At 37.3% G+C, this 22,703-nt stretch overlaps 1 protein-coding gene across 3 annotated transcripts in view; it reads right to left on the bottom strand.

Moving 5' to 3' along the window:
• Positions 1 to 2,771: 2,771 nt before the first annotated feature.
• Hnrnpr (heterogeneous nuclear ribonucleoprotein R) overlaps positions 2,772 to 22,703 on the bottom strand; it is a 35,634-nt gene continuing 15,702 nt past the window's right edge. For all 3 annotated transcript variants that reach the window (XM_013074408.3, XM_087215583.1, XM_004850548.4), the window contains 6 exons: positions 17,669 to 17,845; positions 15,125 to 15,260; positions 11,935 to 12,140; positions 6,444 to 6,593; positions 4,166 to 4,287; positions 2,772 to 4,037 (listed from right to left, as the gene is read on the bottom strand). In XM_013074408.3, the coding sequence (XP_012929862.1) occupies positions 3,425 to 4,037; positions 4,166 to 4,287; positions 6,444 to 6,593; positions 11,935 to 12,140; positions 15,125 to 15,260; positions 17,669 to 17,845 (1,404 nt within the window). In that variant the 3' untranslated portion in view covers positions 2,772 to 3,424. The remainder of the gene's footprint in view (positions 4,038 to 4,165; positions 4,288 to 6,443; positions 6,594 to 11,934; positions 12,141 to 15,124; positions 15,261 to 17,668; positions 17,846 to 22,703) is intronic.

Raw genomic sequence — 22,703 nt, 5'->3', positions numbered from 1 at the left:
TCCACATGATAAAGGACAGTAAGAACTTTACAGTTGGTTTTCTTTAATACTAGAAAGTAACTCAGTAGAAAATAATTCTTTGGAAAATCAAAATGGCAAATTTTAACTTATTTATAAGTCTTTATAAATAAAAGTAATAGCCTTATAGCAAGTATTTACTGGAAGGGTTTGGTTTTTACAAATAATACACAATAAAACATAGGTATGATTATATTCAAATGGGCAGGAGGCAAATGATGTATTGAGTTTCAAAAATATTATATAGCTTTCTGCTAAAAGTGGAATTTTATGTCCCTTCTCTGTTGTAACTTTAAATATGTAATTTTTTGATGCATGCTGACCTTTATAAAAGATTCACCTCCTAAATTTAGCATTCAAAGTCAAAAGAGAGAAAAATTACCTACTGCTAACAGAAAGCATTGGGCTTTCTTTTGCAGAATAACCCCAGTAACTAAGAAAACTGAAAAACATTTATACTGAACTCTTGTTTAAAAAAACTAACTTCAGAACCATAACTCATTTTCTTTACCTTTTGACCAAGTAAAACTTGGATTTATTAGAAATCTGGCAACTTATTAGAACTTTTTGGCTTTTAAATAATTAAAACACCTTCATATAAATATATACATTTAAGCAACTGCTATAAATGAGTGATCAAATAAAAATTAGCATTTCATTACGGGGAAGGGGTATATTTATCAATCTCAGGAGGGTACCTATAAAGAAGAGGTAGGTCTACTTCAATATGTATTTCCCTATACACATTTTAGTGCAACAGGTTCATAAATAAAGCTTGATCAATTAGGTTTCAAGGATAAAAGATATAAAGGCAGAATAGAAAGTCAAATTCCTCAGAACTCATAATTTGTGTTTATTTTTTTTTAAAAATACCTAATATAAATCTAGAATAAAGAATTCCCTCATTGTCCCCCTCCTTTTTTTTGGTTTTATATAGTTAGAAATATTTCTGTGTAAAGTTGAGCTCTGAATTTCTCTGAATGCTGCTACTAGTGATAACTCAGAAGACATCCAAGAGGAAAATCTCTTAAATGAGATTTCATGTTTATAGGGTTATATTTTTTGGTTAAATAAACTACAAAACCTATAAAGCAAATTATTAGGGGGCACCTCTGCAGATACAGTCCTCTGCAGATATATTTTTAATTAATGAAAGAAACAGAGGAGAAAGTGGCCACTCTAATATTAAAAAATAAATCATTTTGACCTGGAACCCAAAGTTTATTCAACTATACTATGGTTTATATTTAAGAGCACAAGGGGGAAGCACAATGAACTTTTAGGATCTATTTCCATTCCTATTTTTCTTCATAAAAAGTTTGTAGCTTGTAATATCTAATTTTTTTGAAATATAAAACAACTCATTTTACTTGTATTCTGTTGATTACAAAAAAAAAATCAAGGCTTTAAAAGTCTAATTTACTCTTTCAGCTTCAAATCATATTTTTCAAGTTTGAAAGTAGCACTTAAAAAGAATGTTTGGTGTCTTTACTAGCACACATGGGCATAAGAAAAACAATCTAGACCTTACCAAATACCCATGTCAACTTCCATCTATAACAGACCATGTAATTCCTTTATCTGTTTCCAAAAAACAAGTGTTAATTTAATAAGGCCAGTTAAATTACTGTGTAATGAGTGGTCTTTGAAAAAGAAACGAGATACAATACTTTCATCAGGAAATGTTAACTTTCTTATTTGTAATGAGAAGTCACGAAATTCAAATTGATTTAACAAAGCTTTTAAGGAATTAAGTAACTTATGATTTTGAAATCTAGTATGTCACAAAAGACACCAAACAAGAACAAAACACATTTTTATCATTAAAAAAAAAATTGGAAGGACTGGGGAGTATAGCTCAGCAGTAGAGTGTGCGCTTAGCATGTGTAAGGACCTGAGTTCAATTGCCAGCACCAAAAGAAAAAAGTTTTTCAAAACCATCTGAGAATAAAATGCAAAGGACAATTTGATGGTAATTTTAGAGTGATTCAGGCTTTCCTGCACTATAAAGTTTATATTCTTTGTTTCTCTACTTCTCAAGCAAAAGAAGTCATTAGAATAAATCAGAATTCCTAAAAGATATAGGGAAATATAAGTTATGATTTGGCCAACAAAAAACTAAGCCATGAGAGACAATAAAACTATAAAAATAAAAGAGGTGTTAACAGAAAGTCAGAGGTATAAATACTAGATATTTAAAAGCCTCTCACAAGGCATGACTGTTTCCCAAAGCAAATTTACACAGCAATAGGAAGTTATATTCCTAAACCAGTATCTTAAAGCAGTAGTCACAATCATGTATACTAAAACTCAAGTTTAAGCTTTTTGTTTGTACAGTCACTTATCCAGCAAATAAGGTCTTCAGCCACAAATTAGCCTTGACAGAAAGAATGTGGGTCAAAATAAATTGCAGTCTGCTTCCCAAGACCCATTTTATTTGTTTTAATGCAAATTATCCAATGTCTGCAAAAAAATGTTCAAAAACCCTTGAAACTTTTTTTTTAAATAAAGGATAAAATTTCAAAATTAGAAGAGATTATGAGAGAACACCAATCAATGAAGTGCTATTTGGAATAAATACTTGAATTTAGACTAATTCTCAATCTGATATCCACAGTACATGTTGGAATAGACAAGAAATTTTGCATGAATTTGATCACTCACATAGGCAGTTATACTTTGAAAACAATATTCCTTGCAAGGATTACGAATAAAATAATGTTTTAGGACACAATTGAATTTGAAATAGGTAATGTTTTGAATAGATTTTTGAGTTTTATTGAAATCTTACATGAACAAGAAATTGGAAATACAATCACATCAAAGAACAAATTGTCACGGCTTTGACGTTTAAGCCAAACAAATTTGTAGGGCAGATTTCAAAAAGGTGTGAAGTTATAACAATTTAAAAACACAGTTAACCTACTTCTAGGAATGCAAAACATACAGTCATAGGTTATTTTCAATACAAGAAAACTTAAATTTGTTTGCTTTAATTTCTTAAAACTACTAAGACAAAGCACTAGCTTGTATTTTTATTTACAGCATACTTCATACTCCTATGTAGTCTATCCCAAATCCAAAAAAATGAAACTGTCCAAACCAAAGGCTCTGCAAAATCATGATTTAACAACTTGTTCTGAAGCTAAAATGAAGCCTGAAACGATAAAAGCATTGTAACCCCCAGAATAAGGGAACTCTGCAAGCCCAATAATGTCCAAGAGCATTTTGAAAAGAAGAAAAATAAAAAGACTTGTATATACACAATAGTGATTTCTTCAGCCCAATACAAATGGCAGCAAACTGCTACTTAAAGATGAAACAGTTAAGCCAATTTTTTTTTTTGAAGAATGTAGATCTAGAGCCAATCGTATCTTGAGAGTATCATTTTCAAGCCCTCACTTGTCTATTTCCACTGTTGCCCATAAGTATCCTGATAAAATTCCTGGTTGTCATTATTGTAACCATAGTTACCAGAATAGTCACCACCTTGCTGAAGCGGCTGCTGAGCGATGGGTTGGGAACCCCAGTTCTGTTGGTTGTTGGTCTGACGACGCTTGGAATCAGGTTGGTTGTACCCATCTGCCTTTCTCTTGCCTCCTACATTGCCCCCACGATTGCCCCGAGCTCCACGGGAACCACGGCCTCTCTGCTGTTGTGCAGGACCCCCTCTGCCACCCCTAGAGCCTCTTGGCGGTCCCAAAGGTGCCCCCCTCTGTGAATAGCCAGCTCTACCTCTTGGAGGTGGTGCTCCCCGCCCCCTTGGTGGTGGTGGAGCACCTCGCCCTCCCCTTCCTCCTCCTCTTCCTCTTACTGCATAGCCATCATCATAGCCGTAGTAGGGATCGTCATAGCCTCCACGATAGTCATGATAATCATAACCATAGTAATCATCATAGTAATCTTCATAGCCATAGTAATCTGGAGGGTAGCCATATCCACCTCTACCTCCACCACGACCTCGACCTCTAATTGGAGGTGGCATGCGAGGAGGAGGGTGATAGTAATAATCTTCATACCTAGTAATGGAGGGAAGGGAGAAAAGAAAAAGCCAGTTAGCTTCTTACTTCAAGACTCTTCTAATTTTGTACTATTAACCTGATCTCTGTTACCAAGTTATTCCTTGTTCAAAGACCCAAATACTCACGCAGTACTTCTGGAGGCCTGTCTAGCAGCTTGGCGCTCTTTCCTTTTCTTGTCTGGTGGTTTAGCTAAGACTATTTCAATTTCTTCTCCTTCTATTTCTTTTCCATTCATTTCATCCATAGCCTAGACAAAATCAGAAAAATTATTTTATAAGAAACAGTATTTTAAAACATAACAACAGGCGCTGGGGATTTAGCTCAGTGGTGCCATCACCTGCCTCACAAGCACAAGGTCCTGAGTTCAATCCCCAGTACCAAAAACATAAAATAAAATAAAATATAACATAAATGTGTCATTTAATATACTTAACAAATAATTTCATGATTATTTTATTTGAAAAAGATTATTCTTGCCAGAAAGTTTTCAAACAGTATACTCCTGGGGCCAGGCATTTAGCTCAGTGGTTCTACCACCTGCCTCGCAAGTGCAAGGTCCCAAGTTCGATCCCCAGTACCAAAAAAAAAAAGTATACTCCTTTCCCCCTACCTTATTGGTCTATATATAAATTACAATGAGGACTGATTACTATGACGTCCTTGTAGTATATTTTAAAAGGTAAAAGAGCTGCCTACTGCCGCTCTACATACCAGGGGAAAATGTCAGTATTAATATAAACCAGACATAAATTAGCTTTTCGGGATTTAAATGAATGTGGTATTCAATGTATACATCTTATACTATTCTTTTGCAAAAAATGTCAAGGACCTGAAATTAAATGAAGTTACTGAATGAGCTTATCAGTAAATCAACAAGATACTGTCCAAAAAAAAAAGCTACGTTTCCCTCAGAGGTCTCTACTGGTGCATATGTTGCCTGAACAGTTAAAAGCACAAAGACCTGAAAAGGGTGATGAAGGAAGGCACACACAATCACCCAGAAATGCAACCAGGCATCATGTGTTTTACTCCTTGCTTCATACTGCTCTATCCAACATCCACTGTCACATTTCAAGGCCTAAGTTCTCAGTAACAAAATGTTGCCATCTCACATTTCTTCTTCCCCTATACAGTACAGCCTTTTCCCCACTTCCCAGCCATACAAAATAAAATGTGTATAAAATAAAATAATGTTCAGTGATTTACGACTATCTAGATAAAAACCAGTTTTCTTTTTTATTTCAATCCCCTCCCCCTTGCTTATACCCCAGCTTAAAATAACTAAACAAGTCTACAAAAGCTTCCTGGGTAGGGACTGGAAATGCACAGTTAAGTCCCCAACTTACAAATAAGTTCTCTTCTGGAGAATGTTCCTAAGTTGGATTTGTTCATAAGTCCAACGCCTCTGACCCAAATACACAATGTAAAACATAGAAAAACTAAATGTGAGATCCATTCATATCTGTGAAAGTTTGCAAATGTTCATAAGTCAGGGACTTAATGAGCTCAGTTGTAAAGCATTTGCCTACGATGCCTTACTTCAATCCTCAGCTTGAAACACAATACACTCCAAAACAAAACAAATGCTTTCTACTATAAACAAAAGAACGGGGATCATCTACTCTCCCCTGACCCACTTCAAAGGTGAGTCCTGGTTCCTGGAAATTTTATAATTTCATGGGCTTCTTTGGCAAACTATCCTACCAGTTCTTGTAAATACTTTCAATTATGTGAACCAATCATTTAATACTAACTGAATCAAAAGAAATATTTAGACAGTAATACTAACTGAATCAAAAGAAATATTTAGACAGTATTATATAAATATATTATCTGTGTTCTATACTATTGAAAATTTCAGAAACCAAACATAAATTCTATAAAAGCTATGAACTTTATAAGTGATGTTTCCTCATTAGATTGCATCCATGAGCAAACCAATTAATTCTATACTAGTGCCTGAGGTGTAGCACAGTGGTAAGGCACTTGCCCAGCATGATTGAGGTCCTGAGTCTGACGCCCACCCCTGAAAGCAAACAAACACACCTGCACTATTCAAACTATAAGGTCTGTTTTAAAGCCATGGCCTGGGCAGAAAAAAAATAAATATTCAAAATGAAAAATAAATACAAACTCAGTAAAAATCCATCTTTGGAGTCTTACCTATTATACATATTACTACTACTAAATAGAGAATATTAAAAGAAAACCAATGCTGGGGGTATAGCTCAGTGGTTCAGTGCTTGCCTAACATGCATGAAGCCCTAAATTCATACCCCGGCACACTTAAAGAAAAAAGAAAGCTAGCCAAAACCCTTTCAGTTTTTAAAGTTACTTTATGTTTAGCTAGCTTCAACAGCCAAAATTCAAATACCAAGTAGAAACAAATTCAAAATGTTTTACCTTAACAGCAGCTCCTCTGTCTTCAAAATGAACAAATGCATAATCTTTCAACTTCTTTACTCTTTCAAGTTTTCCAAATTCAGAAAATGACTTTTCCAATATTTCTTCTGTAACTGTAGTAGCCAAGTTTCTCACAAATAAAACTTTCACCTAACAGGAATAAATACAAAAATCTAGTATTGGCTCCTTAATTTTAGCTGAAGTTATCTTTTAAAGTATTTCTTCCTGGCCAGGCATGGCGGCACACCCCTTAATCCCAGCACTTGGAAGTCTGAGGCAGGAAGATCACTGAGTTCAAATAATAAGATTACTGTGCTACATAATGAGTTCAAGACTAGACTTTGTCTCAAAAAAACAAAACAAGGGCCAGGGATTTAGCTCAGTGGTTCCGCCACCTGCCCCACAAGTGCCAGGACTTGAGTTCAATCCCCAGTACCAAAAAAAAAGAAAAAGGAAACAAAACAAACAAAAAAACCAAAACAAAAAAATAAATAAATGATTTCTTCCTATCTTCATGGCATAGGCTTTTTTCTTCTCCAAAAAATCAAGTGTTGGCCTGGGGATTTAGCTCAGTGGCACTGCGGCTGCCTCGCAAGCGCAAGGTCCTGAGTTCCATCCCCAGTACCAAAAGAACCCCAATAAATAAACAAATAATAAAAAATCAAGTGATAAAAGTGCTGTCATTGAAAGTATGAAAAATTGCCAAGAGGGGCCAGGGATTTAGCTCAGTGGTGTCACCGCCTGCCTTGCAAGCGCAAGGTCCCGAGTTCGATCCCCAGTACCAAAAAGAAAAAAAATTGCCAAGAAAATGATTCTGATGTCAGTTACCATTTTTTATAAATCGCTGGTTCCTTTGTTCTCCTACCTGTCATTTAAAACACTTAACAATGTGAATAAAACCTTCAATAAACCAACACATAATTATTACTAAACAAAATTAACATAGTTCTCCCCTCAAAATGAGTTTCTCTGTTTTCTCCCTAGGCTTAGGGATTTAGCTTAGTGGCACTAAGTGCAAGGTCCTGAGTTCCATCCCCAGTACCAGAAAAGGAAAAAAAAAAGAAGAGAGAGATTATGTTTTCTCCCCTCAAAGTGGAAATTTTTTTAAGTTCCTATGAAAAAATAAGTAAGAATAGCCAGGAAAAAAAAAAGACCATAATCTAGACAATGACAAATCGTAACACTTAAATCATTAATAAGAGTAGGGTTAGGGCCAGGGATTTAGCTCAGTGGTGCCACCGCCTGCCTCACAAGCGCAAGGTCCCAAGTTCGATTCCTGGTACCAAAAACACACATACATACATACATACATACATACATACATAAATAAGAGTAGGGTTAGCAGGGCATGGTAGTGCACATCTGTGACCTTCTGAGCACTTTGAGAGGCTGAGGGAGGAAGATCACAAGTTCAAGCCCAGCCTGGGCAACTCGGCAAAACTCTGCCTCAAATTAAAAATTTTTAAAAAGGTATGGACCCTAGGTGCAATTCCTAGTATGGGGGAGTGGGAGGTGGGTAGTGTTAATCCGAAAAAGTAAAAGTTGGTCCAAACCTCACACTATATACCAAGATAAACTCCAAACAGATCAAAACTCTAAGGAACAGAGGGATGGTGAAAGTACTAGAATAAAATCAAGACAGATTCTTTTATATAACATCGGAGTAAAATGGCCTTGGGACTTAAAAGCTAGAAAGGATTTAAGAGTGATACATTCAACTACTAAAAATAACAGCTTCAGGGCCAGGGATTTAGTATATGTGCTGCCGAAGCAAGCACAAGGGCCAGGGATTTCGCTCAGTGGTTTCACCGCCTGCTGCGCAAGCACAAGGGCCAGGGATTTCGCTCAGTGGTTTCACCGCCTGCTGCGCAAGCACAAGGAACCGAGTTCGATCTCCAGTACCTCCCCCCGCCTCAAAAAAACAGCTTTGGGCTGGGGATTTAGCTCAGCAGCACAGCACCTGCCTCGCAAGCATGAGGTCCTCAGTTCGATACCAAAAAAAATTTTTTTTAAAACAACAACAAAAAAAACCTACTACATGGCAAAAAGATCCATGAGCAAAGTCAAGACAAATGACAAATATTTTAAAACTGAAACAAGTATTACAAAGAGATTACTTTTCCTTTATATCAGAACACCAGAAAATAAAAAATTCAACAACTAAATAGAAAAATAGGTGAAGTCACCCAGTGTGGTTGCACAGACCTGTAATTCCAGCACTCTGGGAGGCTGAGGAAGAAGGAATGCCAAGTCTGAGCCTAGCCTGGGCAACTTAGCGATAAGTGAAATTTGTGAACACATAGTTCATACAAAGAAACACATATGGCCCTTCAAACATAGTGAAAGCTCAAATTCATCCATAATGAGAAGCAAATCATTAACAGTAATGACATATCATTTGTCATCAGATTGACAAAATCAAAAAAGTTTGACCACATTCTATTTTGCCAGGGATGAGGAACACCTCCTTTTGCCTACAATTCTACCTCTAAGAATCTATCCTAAAGATATATTTATACTTGTATCAACTGACATAAAAATTTATCCCGAACAATACTGTAAAATTAACAAAAATTTAAAATAACTCAATATCCAGCTGGCCAAACATACTATGGTTTATCTACGGAATGGAGTATTATGTAGCCATAAAAATGAGTAAGAATACTATGAGGTGATATAAAAAGATTTCCAGGATCTCTTGGTAAGGTTTTTCCCATTATTTACAGCTCCAAAACAGAGATACAACTGTCAATGGGATAAGCAACCACTGCCCCACAGTTTAACTGCCAGCATCTTTAATTTTTTTAATGGTACATACAATAATGGAGTATTTCCCTAGAGCTGATTAAACAAACTAATGAATAAAGCAAATACAGATCAATAAACAAAGGAGACCACCAGCAGCCATTCATATTAGATATAAGCAAAATAAGAATGTATATGCCAGAACTTGCCTAAGGAAGCACCAAAAGGATAGACTTGAGACTACTGAAACTGGATGCCTCACAGTGGACAAGAGGGATAGGGCAGATATGGTGGGTTAGGGTGGAAACAGGACTTCTTCCTCTGTATCTTTCTATTTAATTTCTGAACTAGGGAAATAGATCACTCATTCAAGCAAAAAATTAATGCACCCACTGAACAAACTGTTGCTTCAGATAAAGGGCTTGATGAATTAGAAAGGATCATTCTACTCCTCCTCTCCCTTTATTTTTCTCAGTGTTGCTAGACTGAGGTCCAGCCTCCACATTAGACAGCAAGCCCCCCCTCCCCCGTTTTTTCACTTTTTTAGTAATTTTTCTGTGGGGATCAAACCTAGGGCCTCACTCATGCTAGGCAAATGCTCCACCACCACTGAACCACACCCCAAACCTTTTCTTTCTTTTTCTTTTCTTTTTTTTTTTTTTGGTACCGGGGATTGAACTTGGGTCCTTGGGCTTGCGCAGCAGGCAGCGAAACCACTGAGCTAAATCCCCAGCCCTTAAACCTTTTCTTTTATAACTAAACATGGATCTTTTTTTCTTTTCTGTGAAGAAACTATAATGTGCTATATAAAAATTACTTACTCGAATTGTGCTTAAAAGGTTCAACACAAGGTTGGGGATATTTCAGAAATAAGGTCACTTGCTTAGCGTGCAACTCAACTTGACAAACAATCTTCAATGAATTTTAATATTCATTGAACACCTTTACTCTAATGGACAATATTTTTCTCAATTAAAAAAACAAGAAAGGAATCAGTATTGTTCAACGAAATTTACAGAGGCCTCCTTTGCATTCTGAAACTTGTTGCTGATTCAGAAAAAAGTTACAAGGATAAAACTTTAAGATTTTCTGATCAAAAAAAGATTTAGGATTAACTTCTACCTGAAAGGTTACTAGGGTATGTTAAAAGTGGTTGATAAGCAAATGGTTAGCATATTATACTTTAGGTTTTCAGGGAACATTATTCCTCCCTTATAAATCTACACTATATCTACAATGCCATTTTCAGATGATCTTATAGAAAAGCAACAAAGGTTACACTTTGTTTCTACAGGGAGATTCAAAGTTGTAATGAGACTTATCCATTCCAATAAAACAAATGATACCAAGAGAAAAAAATTACTGGAATTAAAATCAATTTAATAAAAAAAGAAAAAAGCAGGGCTAGATTTCCAATCCTTTTCTTAGATACACATCTACTCAAGGAACATGACATGAAAGATACTAAGCAGCACCTGAGCCTCTAGGATTCATTCTCAACGGATCTTCTCTGCTTAGTGCAAAGATGCCTTTACCTACAAAGACTTTACACCATATTAGTACTATATAAACCAAAGTTCTCCAAACTAGTTAGAGTGATGATTTGCCTCCTCAAAATCTTGAATAAAAAGCTTGAAGAAAAGAATTTCTATCGCTGATGTGGTGGTGCACAACTGTTATCTCAGCACTTAGGATGAGGTGTAGGAGGATCACTTTAAGTTCAAGGACAGCCTGGGCTCACTATATAGTGAGACCTTGTCTCAAAAACAATTTCAGCCATGAAGAATCTAATCAGTAATTTATGGCCATCCATAGAGCTATAGCCTTCCTGAGAAGGGAAGAGGCACAGCCAAAATACTCATTAATTTACTGCAAGCAGCAGAGATGGAACTCTGATGTGTCCCTTCAAATCCAGGAGTCACCTAAAGGAAAGCCTAAGAAGCAGGACACATGGCACCAGCTCTTACCAAGATTCTGATCATGAAAGGAAAGGGCTGAGGAGGGAACAAAAGCCCCCTAATAGGGCCTGAGATGCATATTTTGCCATTATCAAGTAACAGCAAACACGACAAACATCAAACATGACAATCTTTTGCCTTTCTTCATGGGAACAATACTCTAAGGGAAGCTGATCACTCAAAAAAGAAAAAAACTTTTTAAGAAACTAGCTATAAATCTAAAACATATATAACTCATGGATATGTAATAAAAGTCAAAGTGTAGTCAATGAAGATTCCTTTTTATAACCTCTATATCCCTCAGGGTGCCTAAACAAATACACAGAATTATGAAATACTTAATTGAAACGATTCATTTCTGTTCCTCTGGCACATTTAATATGCAGGAAAAGAGATGGCTAATGGAGGGTTAATGTCTGGACACTAAGACAGACAACTGATTCAGTGTTAAATCAGCTCCTTATAAAACAAAGTCAAGGGCCGGGGATCTAGCTCAGTGGTTTCGCTGCCTGCCTCACAACTGGAAGGACCCAAGTTCAATCCCTGGTACCAAAAAAAAAAAAAGAAAGTAAAACAAAGGCAAGAGCTATAATTCGTATTTATTATAAACATAGAAAAGTTTGAGCTTTATTCTGAGTATAAAATTGAAATGACAGAGCTGGGGATTTAGTTCAGTGGTGCTGCACCTGCCTTGCAAGAGCAAGGTCCTGAGCTCAATCCCCAGTACCGCAAAAAAAAAAAAAAAATTGAAATGATAAACTACCCCCAATCCAAGCAACTGCATTTACCTTAGCCATGACTTCTGGATCAGGTTCTTCCACAGGGTCAGCCCATTCAACTGTAACTACATTTCCCCATACTTTTACTTTTCCACTCATCAGCCGACGTCTGGCTTGTGCTGCTGACTTGTGATCCTCATATTCAAGGAAGCAGAACCCCCGATTCTTCTTTTTGTCATCGGGTTGATGATAGAGAATAACGTCCACCAAACCCTCTGTTAAACCAACAGCCAGATATATAAGCCAAAAGCATCCACCACACATCTAGTGATCAGGCAGACCTAAATCCACTTGCCAGTAATCAAAAATAATTGAAAAAGCCTCAAAATGAGTCACTAATTACTTAGTAGACAATTAGATCAGCATAATTAGATATGGGATTTGGGACAATATTACATGTTCATGATTAATTTTAGGATCCTAAAGGTACAACACTTCCAACAACTATATTCTGTCACTTAACATCCTACAAAGTTTTAAGTGTTTGATATAACATGACCTCATAAATTTTTGGATAATTCAGGCTGGCCTTAAATTCACTTATAAAGCCCAGGCTGGCCTTGAACTCATGACAATTCTCCAGCCTCAGCCTCCCAAGTGCTGGGATTACAGATGTGCACCACCACGCTGAGCAACTTCATAATTTGTAGGCACACTATCAAAGACATTTAAAACCAAATTACTATTAAAAAAACTGAAAGAACTAACTTTCAAATAAGGCCAAAATAACCTTCTTTAAATCTAACTTAAAAGTTACTGGATTTTTTGGGGGTTTTTTTGTGATGCTGAGATACAGGGCTTCTCACATGCTAGGCAAGCACTCTTCTACTAGTCTACATCTCCAGCCCCTAGCCCTAGTTTTAAACACTATCTATCCTTCTTTTCTTTTTTCTTTTTGTTTTGAGACAGGGTCTCACTATGTAATTCAGGCTAGCCTTGAACTCACTATGTAGCTCAGGCTGGCCTCAAACTCATGGCAACCCTCCTGCCTCAGCCTCCCAAGTGCCAGGATTACAGGCACACACCACCACGCCCAGCCATCTATCCTCTTATAAAATGCTTTGATTTTATTTCTAGCCCAGAAGTTCACAAATGTCTGACTGCTTAACATGCCCTCCTGGATGTCTCAGACAAATTTAACATGTCCCAAACAGCACCACTATGCCCAAAATCTGTCTTCTCTATCTAATAATGCCACCTACCATATTCTTAAGCCAGAAATTGATGAAACAGTCTTGTTTTTTTCCTTTATTTCATCTTTCCTATACAGTTCCAAGCTCACTTACTTCGTTCCACTTCCCCTGCTATTGCCCTAGTCCAGTCATCTATCTGACCTACTGTATGACAGCCTCACCTAATTGATCAACTTCCACTCTTGACCACACCTCCAAACTCTCATCCACAACACAGGAGGAATATTCTGTAACTGTGAAACAGATGTCATTCCTTGCTCAAGACCTTCAAATACCTTTTTATTATATATAAAATAAAACTCAAACTCCCTACATGATCTGTAAAGGCCCTGCCTACTTCATAATTCTCCTGATTTTACCTTTCAACAGTGGCCTTCTCTGTTACTTTAATATATGGAGTTTTTTCCTGCCCTGGAGACTTGGCATGTGTTGGAATCCACTTCTTTCTGCTCTTTGTATAATATATCCTCTCCATTCTTCAAGTCTTACTTGAAATGATGCCTTATCAGAAAAACTTTCCATAACCATGGAAACAAGGATAGTAGCTACTTTCTAACTAAATATTCTGTATTTCTTCCTTCACAACATTTACCACAATGTGTATATATTTCTTTATTTTCTGGGTCTTAATTCTTTCCCCAGAATGTAGACTCTCTGAGGGCAGAGAATAGGTCACTGTATCCCAGTACATAGCACAATGCCAGCACTGCATAAGCACTTTAATAAACACCTGCTGAAGGAATAAGAAAATGGACATGAAGCCAGGAAGAAGGTGGAAAATAAGTGATATGGTCAAAAAACTGCTACAGTGGGGTATCTGACCAACACAATTATAAATGGGCAGAGGCAGGTACAAACTGGGATGATAGAAAAATCAAGATTTTAGATGGACAGAATTTCTGGTGTCCAGATCCAGAATCTGATCTGGAGATGGCAGGGATGAAGTAAAGGACTACAAATGAGATGGTCAGAGAACCAGATGTCTAGGTCCTTGGATGGCTCATCCACATGTTAAAGGTACTAAGAATAAGTCAATTTAGGGCAGAAGAAGAATTTGAAGTAATCTTCAGACTAAAGAAAAGCTGAAACCAGAAGAGCGATCAATGAAAGCTTTAGGGCAAGGGAAAGAACATTATGTCTGGATGACAAAAATGTAAAGGAATATTATTTTTGCAATAAGAGTGTTAACAAATCAAATCTAGCCTTAGACAATCTTAAAAGGCATTTAAAAAATGAAATGGGCAAACATGGTGGCAAATGCTACTAAGGAGGCTGAAGCAGGAAGATTACCAAATTCATGGCCAGCCTGGACAACATAGCAACACAGCAAGACCCACACTCAAATAAAAAAGAGTTGGGAATGTAGCTCAGTGGTAGACCCCTTACCTAGCATCCATGAGGTTCTAAGTTCAAGCCCAAGTACCATTAAAAAAAAAAAAGTAAGAACTGCAATAAATTGTGTAATGAATCAAAATTTAATTCTATTAAATCGTTCAGTTATATATTAATGTATACATATTTGTAATATAAAGTGTACTTTCTGGATGGTGGCACACGCCTGTAGCCTGTAATCTCATCACTCGGAGGCTGAGACAAGAGGATCACTGTTGATTTTGAGGCCAGCATGGGCTAAATAGAGTTCAAGTGCAGCCTGAACTGCATACCAAGACCCTGTCTCAAGAAAAGATCTAAACAAGTCAATACGAAAGAAGGAACAAGAACTTTCACATTCCTGGCCCTGAAGTGGGGCGTGGGAGGTACCCCTCACTCCAGGGGCACAGAGCAAAGGCTCTGAAAAAAATCTAAGAGCCAAGTGAAGGGGAAATTTGAAGAATCAAGGATATGAGGGAATTTATCTAAACCACTATAAAGCAGAAAGGAAGCAATTTAGATATAGAAGACTTAAATTCTCAGTTTAACACGTTATCTTGTTTTCTGTACTTATAAATTTATAAATAATATAACAGATTTTCCAAAGCTAAATTCTAAATACATTTTTGTTTTACCTGTGACTTTACTGAATTCTTCCAGAATGTTTTCTTTAGTCTTATTCTTCGGGATGGATCCAACAAAAAGTCTGTTGTTTGCCACAGAAATACACACTCCAAGGTGTTTACCAGGGCGAATTTCATAGCTGTCACACTGCAAGGAAGGAGATAACCAGAGACCCCAAAACCACCCCAAACTGAGGACAACTGGTCTGAACCTAAAAGATTTCATAACTTAAGGTCAAACACTCACTGCTTTATGAACTTACCAAGTCATCCCATGTTTGTTATAACACAAATGTATACTTTAAACTTCATTATTACGATCTTTTTAGTTTGGTTTTGTTAACCTCCACAAAAAGTACTCATTAATCACTTTATTTTTAAAAATATCTCATTTCAAATCAGGCATGGTGGCGCACGCCTGTGATCCCAGCACTAGGGAGGCAGAGGCAAGGAGGATCACTATGAGTTTGAGGCCAGCCTGGACTACATAGTAAGCTCAAGGCCAGCCTGAATTATATAGCCAGACCCTGTCTCAAAATAAATAAATAAATAAATAAATCTCATTTTCTATTTCAATTTTATTTATCTGAAAATTCTTTTTGAGAGAATTTCAAAGTAAGTACCTGAGGGGGCTGGGGATTTAGCTCAGTGGTTCCGGCGCCTGCCTTGCAAGCACAAGGTCCCAAGTTCGATCCCCAGGACCAAAAGAAAAAAAAAGAAAAGAAAAGAGAAAACCCACTTTTCCATTGAAATTTAAAAAAAAAAAGTTCCTGAGGCTGATTATTCAGGGTCCTTAAGGATGAATTCGATATAGATAAGCCATACTCAAAACAATATTTAAAAAATAACAGCTGTGCTTAATCAAAATGCAAAAGAAATTTAGAAGAATTTCACACTCTAAATATGTATGGTTTTAAATAGTATTCAAATAATACTTTTGCTTGGTATGGTGGCACATGCCTCTAATCCCAGCACTCTGGAGGCTGAAGTAGGAAGATTTCTACCAAGTTCAAGGCTAGCCTGAACTACACAGCAAGACTCTCAAAAACCAAAAATAGCTGGGCTGGGCGAGGTGGCACACACCTATAATCTCAGCACTAAGGAGGCTGAGGCTGGAGGATCTCAACAAATTCAAGGCCAGCATGGGCTATACAGCAAAATCCTGTCTCAAAAAAAAAAAAAAAAAAAAATTCCAACAATAATAATTATTAATATTTTCGAAATGTTATGGAAATAAAAAATGTTTTACTTAAATCTCCCTAGTGATAGCTTCCTTGATAAATTCTAGCTTATGTTTTAACATTACTTATTATTCATTAGTTTGCTAAAAGATATAATAATTTAAAAAATAAAGTCACCCATACTCTGCCAAAAATAAAGAAATAAAGCTTTGGACATTTCCTGGTTATCAAATAAACAAGTTTGAAAGAAAAACTCATAATTCATAATAAAAATTTGTAATAAAAATTCATTCAAGCTAGGAGGGGACCCAGTTCAGAGCCCACTAAAGAGACCAAAAGCCTCAGTGATGAAGGCTCCTTGTTCTAGAAAGGCTAGGACCAGACTATATAAGCCCTGAGATGTCTGGCAAGCATATGACAAAAATGTTACTTTATGACACTGAGACAATCATACTGTCGTACAGTAGGACTGAATGCATAACTTGCAGAACTTTATCATCACTAGTGCTCAAAACTACAGCCAGGCATGGTGGCACACACCTGTAATCCCAGCACTCAGGAGGCTGAGGTGAGAGGACTGCTGCAAGTTTGAGGCCAGCCTGAACTACAAAGTGAGACCCTGTCTCAAAAAACTAAAAAACAGAACAAACAAACAAAAAGAAACTAAGCACAAAATGGCAAAAGTAAAGGCAAAAGGACTTAAAAGACTTAGAAACAAAAAAGAATAAAATTAAAGTTAGAAGTTGAGCTGGGGATTTAGCTCAGTGGTGCCACGCCTGCCTCACAAGTGCAATGTCCTGAGTTCGATCCCAATACTAAAAAAAAAAAAAAAAAAAAAGAAATCAAACACTTTAATACAACTTTTTAAACAAAATGTTAGTATCAGATAACTTCTTTGCATTATGAGACACTTTTTGTTTGTTTGGTACTGGGGATCGAACTCAGGTCCTTGCACTTGCGAGGCAGGCAGGGAAACCACTAAGCTAAATTCCCGGCCCCAAAATTATTTTTTGATTAGTACTGGGAGTTGAACCCAAGGCCTTTGCCTTGAGCCACATCCCCAGCCCTTTTCAAATTTTTTAAATTTTGCAACAGGGTCTCACTAAATTGCTATTTCCCAGGCTTGGCTCAAACTTGCAATCCTCCTGCCTCAGCCTCCTGGAGTGCTGGGATTACAAGTGTACACCACCATACCTGGCTTCTTTTTAATTTTTATAGTCAGACAAAAATAAAGCAAAGATCATATATTAACTCACTCAATATAAAAGCATTGAAGCAACAACTAAATAAGGAAAGTGTTAACTGAAAATATTTTTTAACTGAGATTTATTCTCTCAACCAGTCACTTGGTGGAGAGTGGATATTTATCACATACCAGTTTAACAGCTTCTTGTGCAGCTTCCTTTCCACAGAAGGTGATAAACGCATACCCTCGGTTCTGACCAGACAGTGGATCCATCATAAGACGTAGGTCCCAAATGGGACCGGCCTTCTCAAACAGGGGCACCAACTCATCCTCATACAGATCTCTTGGTATTTTACCTACAAAGACCTGGAAGAAAAACACTTCCATGTTAGAATAAAATGTAAGCATTTGATTTTAGCTATAAAATCTACCTTCCCTTTTTAGGAGGAGTATGGGCAGAAGAGAGTTAAGGAAGAATAAGAACAGTATAAATCTTGCGGTTGACTTGCACAGCTAACACTAATTTTTATCATAACCTCAGAGTTATCAACCTATAGCCTATATTGAAAAATGAAAACTCAGGAGAGAATGCAAAATTTGTACTAATGACTTCAAATTCTGAATTTCTGATTTGTGTTTTTCTCATAAAAATAATACAGGCATGTATGTGTCTTTGAAGAGATATGGTGTCATGTTTTTTAAAAAACAATAACTTACCATGTTCACGACAAGGTCATAATTCATTATGTCTCACTATTGGCCTACTTGGACCACTGGTGGTACATGCATGGCTGTATCACTTCTATCACCAGCAGAAGCCACCTGATGGGACAGTGAGGCATGTACCACCAGTGGTTCAAGCCGGGAGAAACGTGTTAATGAAAGATTGGCATGCCCATCCAAAGTTTTCTCAATTCTAAATTATTGTTTAAAGAGCCAGCTTAATGTTTTCCAGAAACTCCAGTACTTCAATACATTCCTTTATCTACAAGGATATTAAAAAAAATACTTTTAAGATAAGGTCTTGCCACATGTTCATTCAGGCTGGCCTTGAACACCTGGGCTCAAGCAACCCTCCCTTGTACCTCAGCCTCCCAAGTACCTGAGACTACAGGCACGTGCCACAGTGCCTGGCCAGGCAGGATATTAAATTATAAGATATGAAAAAAAATTATTTTACTTTTTTTTTCAGTACTGGTGAATGAACCCAGGCCCGGTACACTCAGCTACACCCCCAGCCCTATTTATTTTGAGACAGGGTCTCACTAAGTCACTAATTTGTACAGGCTGGGTTTGAATTTGCGATCCTTCTGACTCAGGCTCCCAGGGTGCTGAGGTTACAGGCACGTGCACCATGCTCAGCTTTTTTTTTTTTTTTTTTTTTTTAACCGGGGATCGAACTTGGGTCCTTGTGCTTGCGAGGCAAGCAGCGGAGCCACTGAACTAAATCCCCGGCCCCTATGCTCAGCTTTTAAAGAATTTGATGTATCTTTAATTATAAAATTATATAGTAAATGGGGTTAAATTAAAATATACAATAATTAAATTGACAAAAAATACTATCAGCGTACAATTTTAAGTTTCTATGATGTCAATATTAAAACAATCTTTTTTGTCAAAACACTGGCAATCCACATATAATCTGAAAGAATAAATTTAGTATTTACATGAGAGAAAATTTTGTCATGAAACTTACCTGCATCAAAATTTTACATTCTGAGCAACAACCCGAACTACAGATAATTAATGAAGGAATAATAATCACTCTAAAAGATGATAAAATTATTATTGGATGTTAAGTTTCTGCAGTTGACTTCTACAACAGCTGCTCTATCTTGAAATAATCCTTTCCAAGGTAATCAGATTCACCTTCTCTACTATCTGCTAAAATCTGAGGTTATCTTTTGAATCCCTACCATGATTCTCACACCACAGCAATTCCAATTTTTCTATCTCCTTAAGGTCCCCAAACTTCACCCACAGCCTCCTTCTTCACTGCATTTTCTTCAGTTTTAAAGACCACGTTCATTCCCAAAAGATACAGTCATCTTCCAGATAAAATACCAGTAGCTTAATTTTGTTATCTTCAAATGCCTAATTTCTCTTGGCTGTCCTCATTTTACCTTAAGTCATCAATAAGCCCAGACTGCCAATTTTTTTTGAATATGTACGTGCATATATATGTATAGACAAGTATGAATATGTATCAGAATAATGCTGAATATACACCAGTTATCAATGCATGGGAAAACTGTACTAATTTTACTTTTTCCTTAGTTATATTTTCTGAATAGTTTATTTGAAGATGTTTGTAACAAACGCCTTTTTCCAGAAATCAAAATGACTAAAACCTATCCCTGTTAACTGGCTCCAGTGATTTTTCCTGTTTCTCTCTATCAAAACGTATTTTCTGCTGCACACCTCTGCTTAATCTCTCAACCCTACCCACTGATGACTGAGGAACTACTTTCACAAGCAAAAATCTCAGATATTTTTAATCACTGTTATTAACAACTGCATCCAAGTAATCATTTTTTTCTGGTACTAGGGATCGAATCCAGTGCAGCAAGCATGTTAGGCAAGCACTTTAACACTGAGCAGCTATATCCTCAGCCCTTTTTAGTTTGAGACAGTTTTACTAAATTGTCCAGGCTGGCCTCAAACCTGTCATCCTCTTGCCTGCCTCTGCATCCCAAATAGCTAGGATTACAGGCACGTGCCACCATGCCCAGACCTGCTACCCTATAAAGATCATCTTAAAGTTACTACACTTTAGAGCAAGGCACAGTGACAACACCTATAATCATACCACTTGGGAGGCTTAAGTAGAATGATTTCAAGTTCAAGGCTACACAATGAGTGTAAGGTCAGCCTGGATTATACACAGTGAGATCCTGTCTCAAAAAAATCAAACAGTTACTCCACTTTATAAGGTCTTGCCTACACAGAAAACTCTCCCTGCCCCACTTATGAAATTTGTCCAAATCTTTCGTAAGGCAAGTAACCACATATACCTGGACTTGTACCACATATTTTTCTAGATTCTAGTAACACAGTGACAACTACAGACAAGGTTTATGAAATTTATAGTCCACTGATAGAAACATGAAAATCTTAAAAATAAACACTACAGGGCATGGTGGCATACACATGCAATCTTATCACTATAGGAGGGGCAGCATGAGGGCCACATGGCCACATGTGTAGGCAACTAGCCTATGCAACTTAGTGAGATCTTGTCTCAAAATTAAAAATTTTTTAAAGGGCTAGAGAAATAGCTTAGGGCAGAGCCGGGGATTTAGCTCAGTGGTGCTGGTGCCTGCCTCGCAAGCGCAAGGTCCTGAGTTTGATCTTCAGTAGCAAAAAAAGAAAAGAAATAGCTCAGGACAAAGGATTTAATCCCAGTACCAGGAAGTACATAATATAAGCAATATGATTTCACGAGGTATTGAGAAGTGGGAAAAAACATGGGAAGAGAGGATACGTGGTAAGGTACATTTGAAATAAAAGGGTCTCCCCTAAGGAGGTGAATTTTATCTAGGATCTAAGAAAGAAAATTAACCAAAAATCTGAAGAAAGAGCACTTTAAGCTGAGAGAACAAGTACAATAGGCCGTGAGATGGGAATATGCTTGATATATCAGAAGAATAGAAACAGACCCATGGCTGGAATGGAAGGGCCATTCCAGAGACAGTGGTGTGAAAAGAGAATAGGGACCAAATTAAGTTAAACCATGGTTAGGAGTTTATACTTATTTGCAGATGTGTTAAGAAGCCATCAAGGTTCTGAGCAGACAGATGACTGAGTATGATTTTCACGCTGAAAGGAACATCTGGACTGCTGGGTAGAAAATTAATTGTAAGGGCCAGGGATTTAGCTCAGTGGCATTGCACCTGCCTCGAAAGCACAGGGTCCTGAGTTTGATCCCCAGTACAGCAAAAAGAAAGAAAAGGGGAGGGAAGGGGAGGGGAGGGGAGGGGAAGGGGAGGGGAGGGGAGGGGAGGGGAGGAAAATGAATTGTAATTCCTCCGTTAAAATTTGAGCAGAAAGGCCGGGGATTTAGCTCAGTGGTTCCGCCACCTGCCTCGCAAGCGCAAGGACCCGAGTTTGATCCCCGGTACTGAAAAAAAAAAAAAAAATTGCCCCTTGTTGCTTTTTGCTTTCTTCTGCCGCTGTGAATTGTTTCCCTTGCTTGCTTTTTCTATCCTGTGGGCACCATGTTGTTTCTCCTCTACAGTGCTTGTTTGCCATCCCTGCCTTGGAGCCAGGTGATTATGGACTGAAACCTCTACAAACTGTAAGCCAAATAAAACCCTTCTCCCTCTAAAAAAAAAAAAAAAAAAAATATATATATATATATATATATATATATATATATATATATTTGAGCAGGACCAGGTGTGGTGGTGCATGTTCATAATCCCAGCACTTAGGAGGCTGAGGCAGGACTGCTGGGAGTTCAAGGTCAGCCTAGACTATAAAGTGAGTTCAAGGTCAGTCTGAACTATATAGTAAGACCCTGTCTCAAAAACTAGAGAAAATAGCTGGAGATTTAGCCCAGTGGTCCCATGTCTGCCTCACACGCTCAAGATTCTGAGTTCAATTATGGGGGGAGGGCAACTAAAAATAAATAAATAAATTTGAGCAGAAAGATATTTTGACTCTGTAACTCATTTTAGCTAATGTTACATTTTTCTGCTTCTTTTTATAGAGAAATTCCTCAAAAGAGCTGTATATATTTGCTGTCCAAATTACTTATCTCCCATTCTCTTGAATCTTTTCTGAATCTGACTCTATCATTGTTGTCAGAGTCCCTAATAACCTACACATTGCCACAACCAAGAGTCAATTCTCAGCCCTCATCTCACCTAGAAAGTATGACATAACTGACCAGTTACTCCTTCTGTGAAAACTTTCGGCTGACTTACAGGACCCCACACTCCTGGTTTTTCCCACTTACCTCACTGTATCTTTCTTCTCAATCTCCTTTCCTGGTTTCTTCTCATCTCCCCTAATTCTAAATGTTAGAAAGTTGTGGGACTCAGACTTTAGACCTTTGATCTAGCTACAAACACTTCCTTGGTGACTTCATCTGAACTTAAGAGTTTTAAAATTTCCCTTTACATATTTATACTACCCACATTTATAATCTCCAGCTATGCTTCTCCCCTGAACGCCAGGCTCATATATGCAACTGTTCACTCAACAGTTCCACCTGGACATC

This window comes from Heterocephalus glaber, unplaced genomic scaffold (assembly GCF_053883595.1).
Source record: "Heterocephalus glaber isolate CG9 unplaced genomic scaffold, H.glaber_assembly_v1.0 deba00001452, whole genome shotgun sequence".
Lineage (NCBI taxonomy): Eukaryota > Metazoa > Chordata > Mammalia > Rodentia > Bathyergidae > Heterocephalus > Heterocephalus glaber.
Note: the sequence above shows the minus strand (reverse complement) of the source record. Positions and strands in the feature narration are given on the sequence as shown.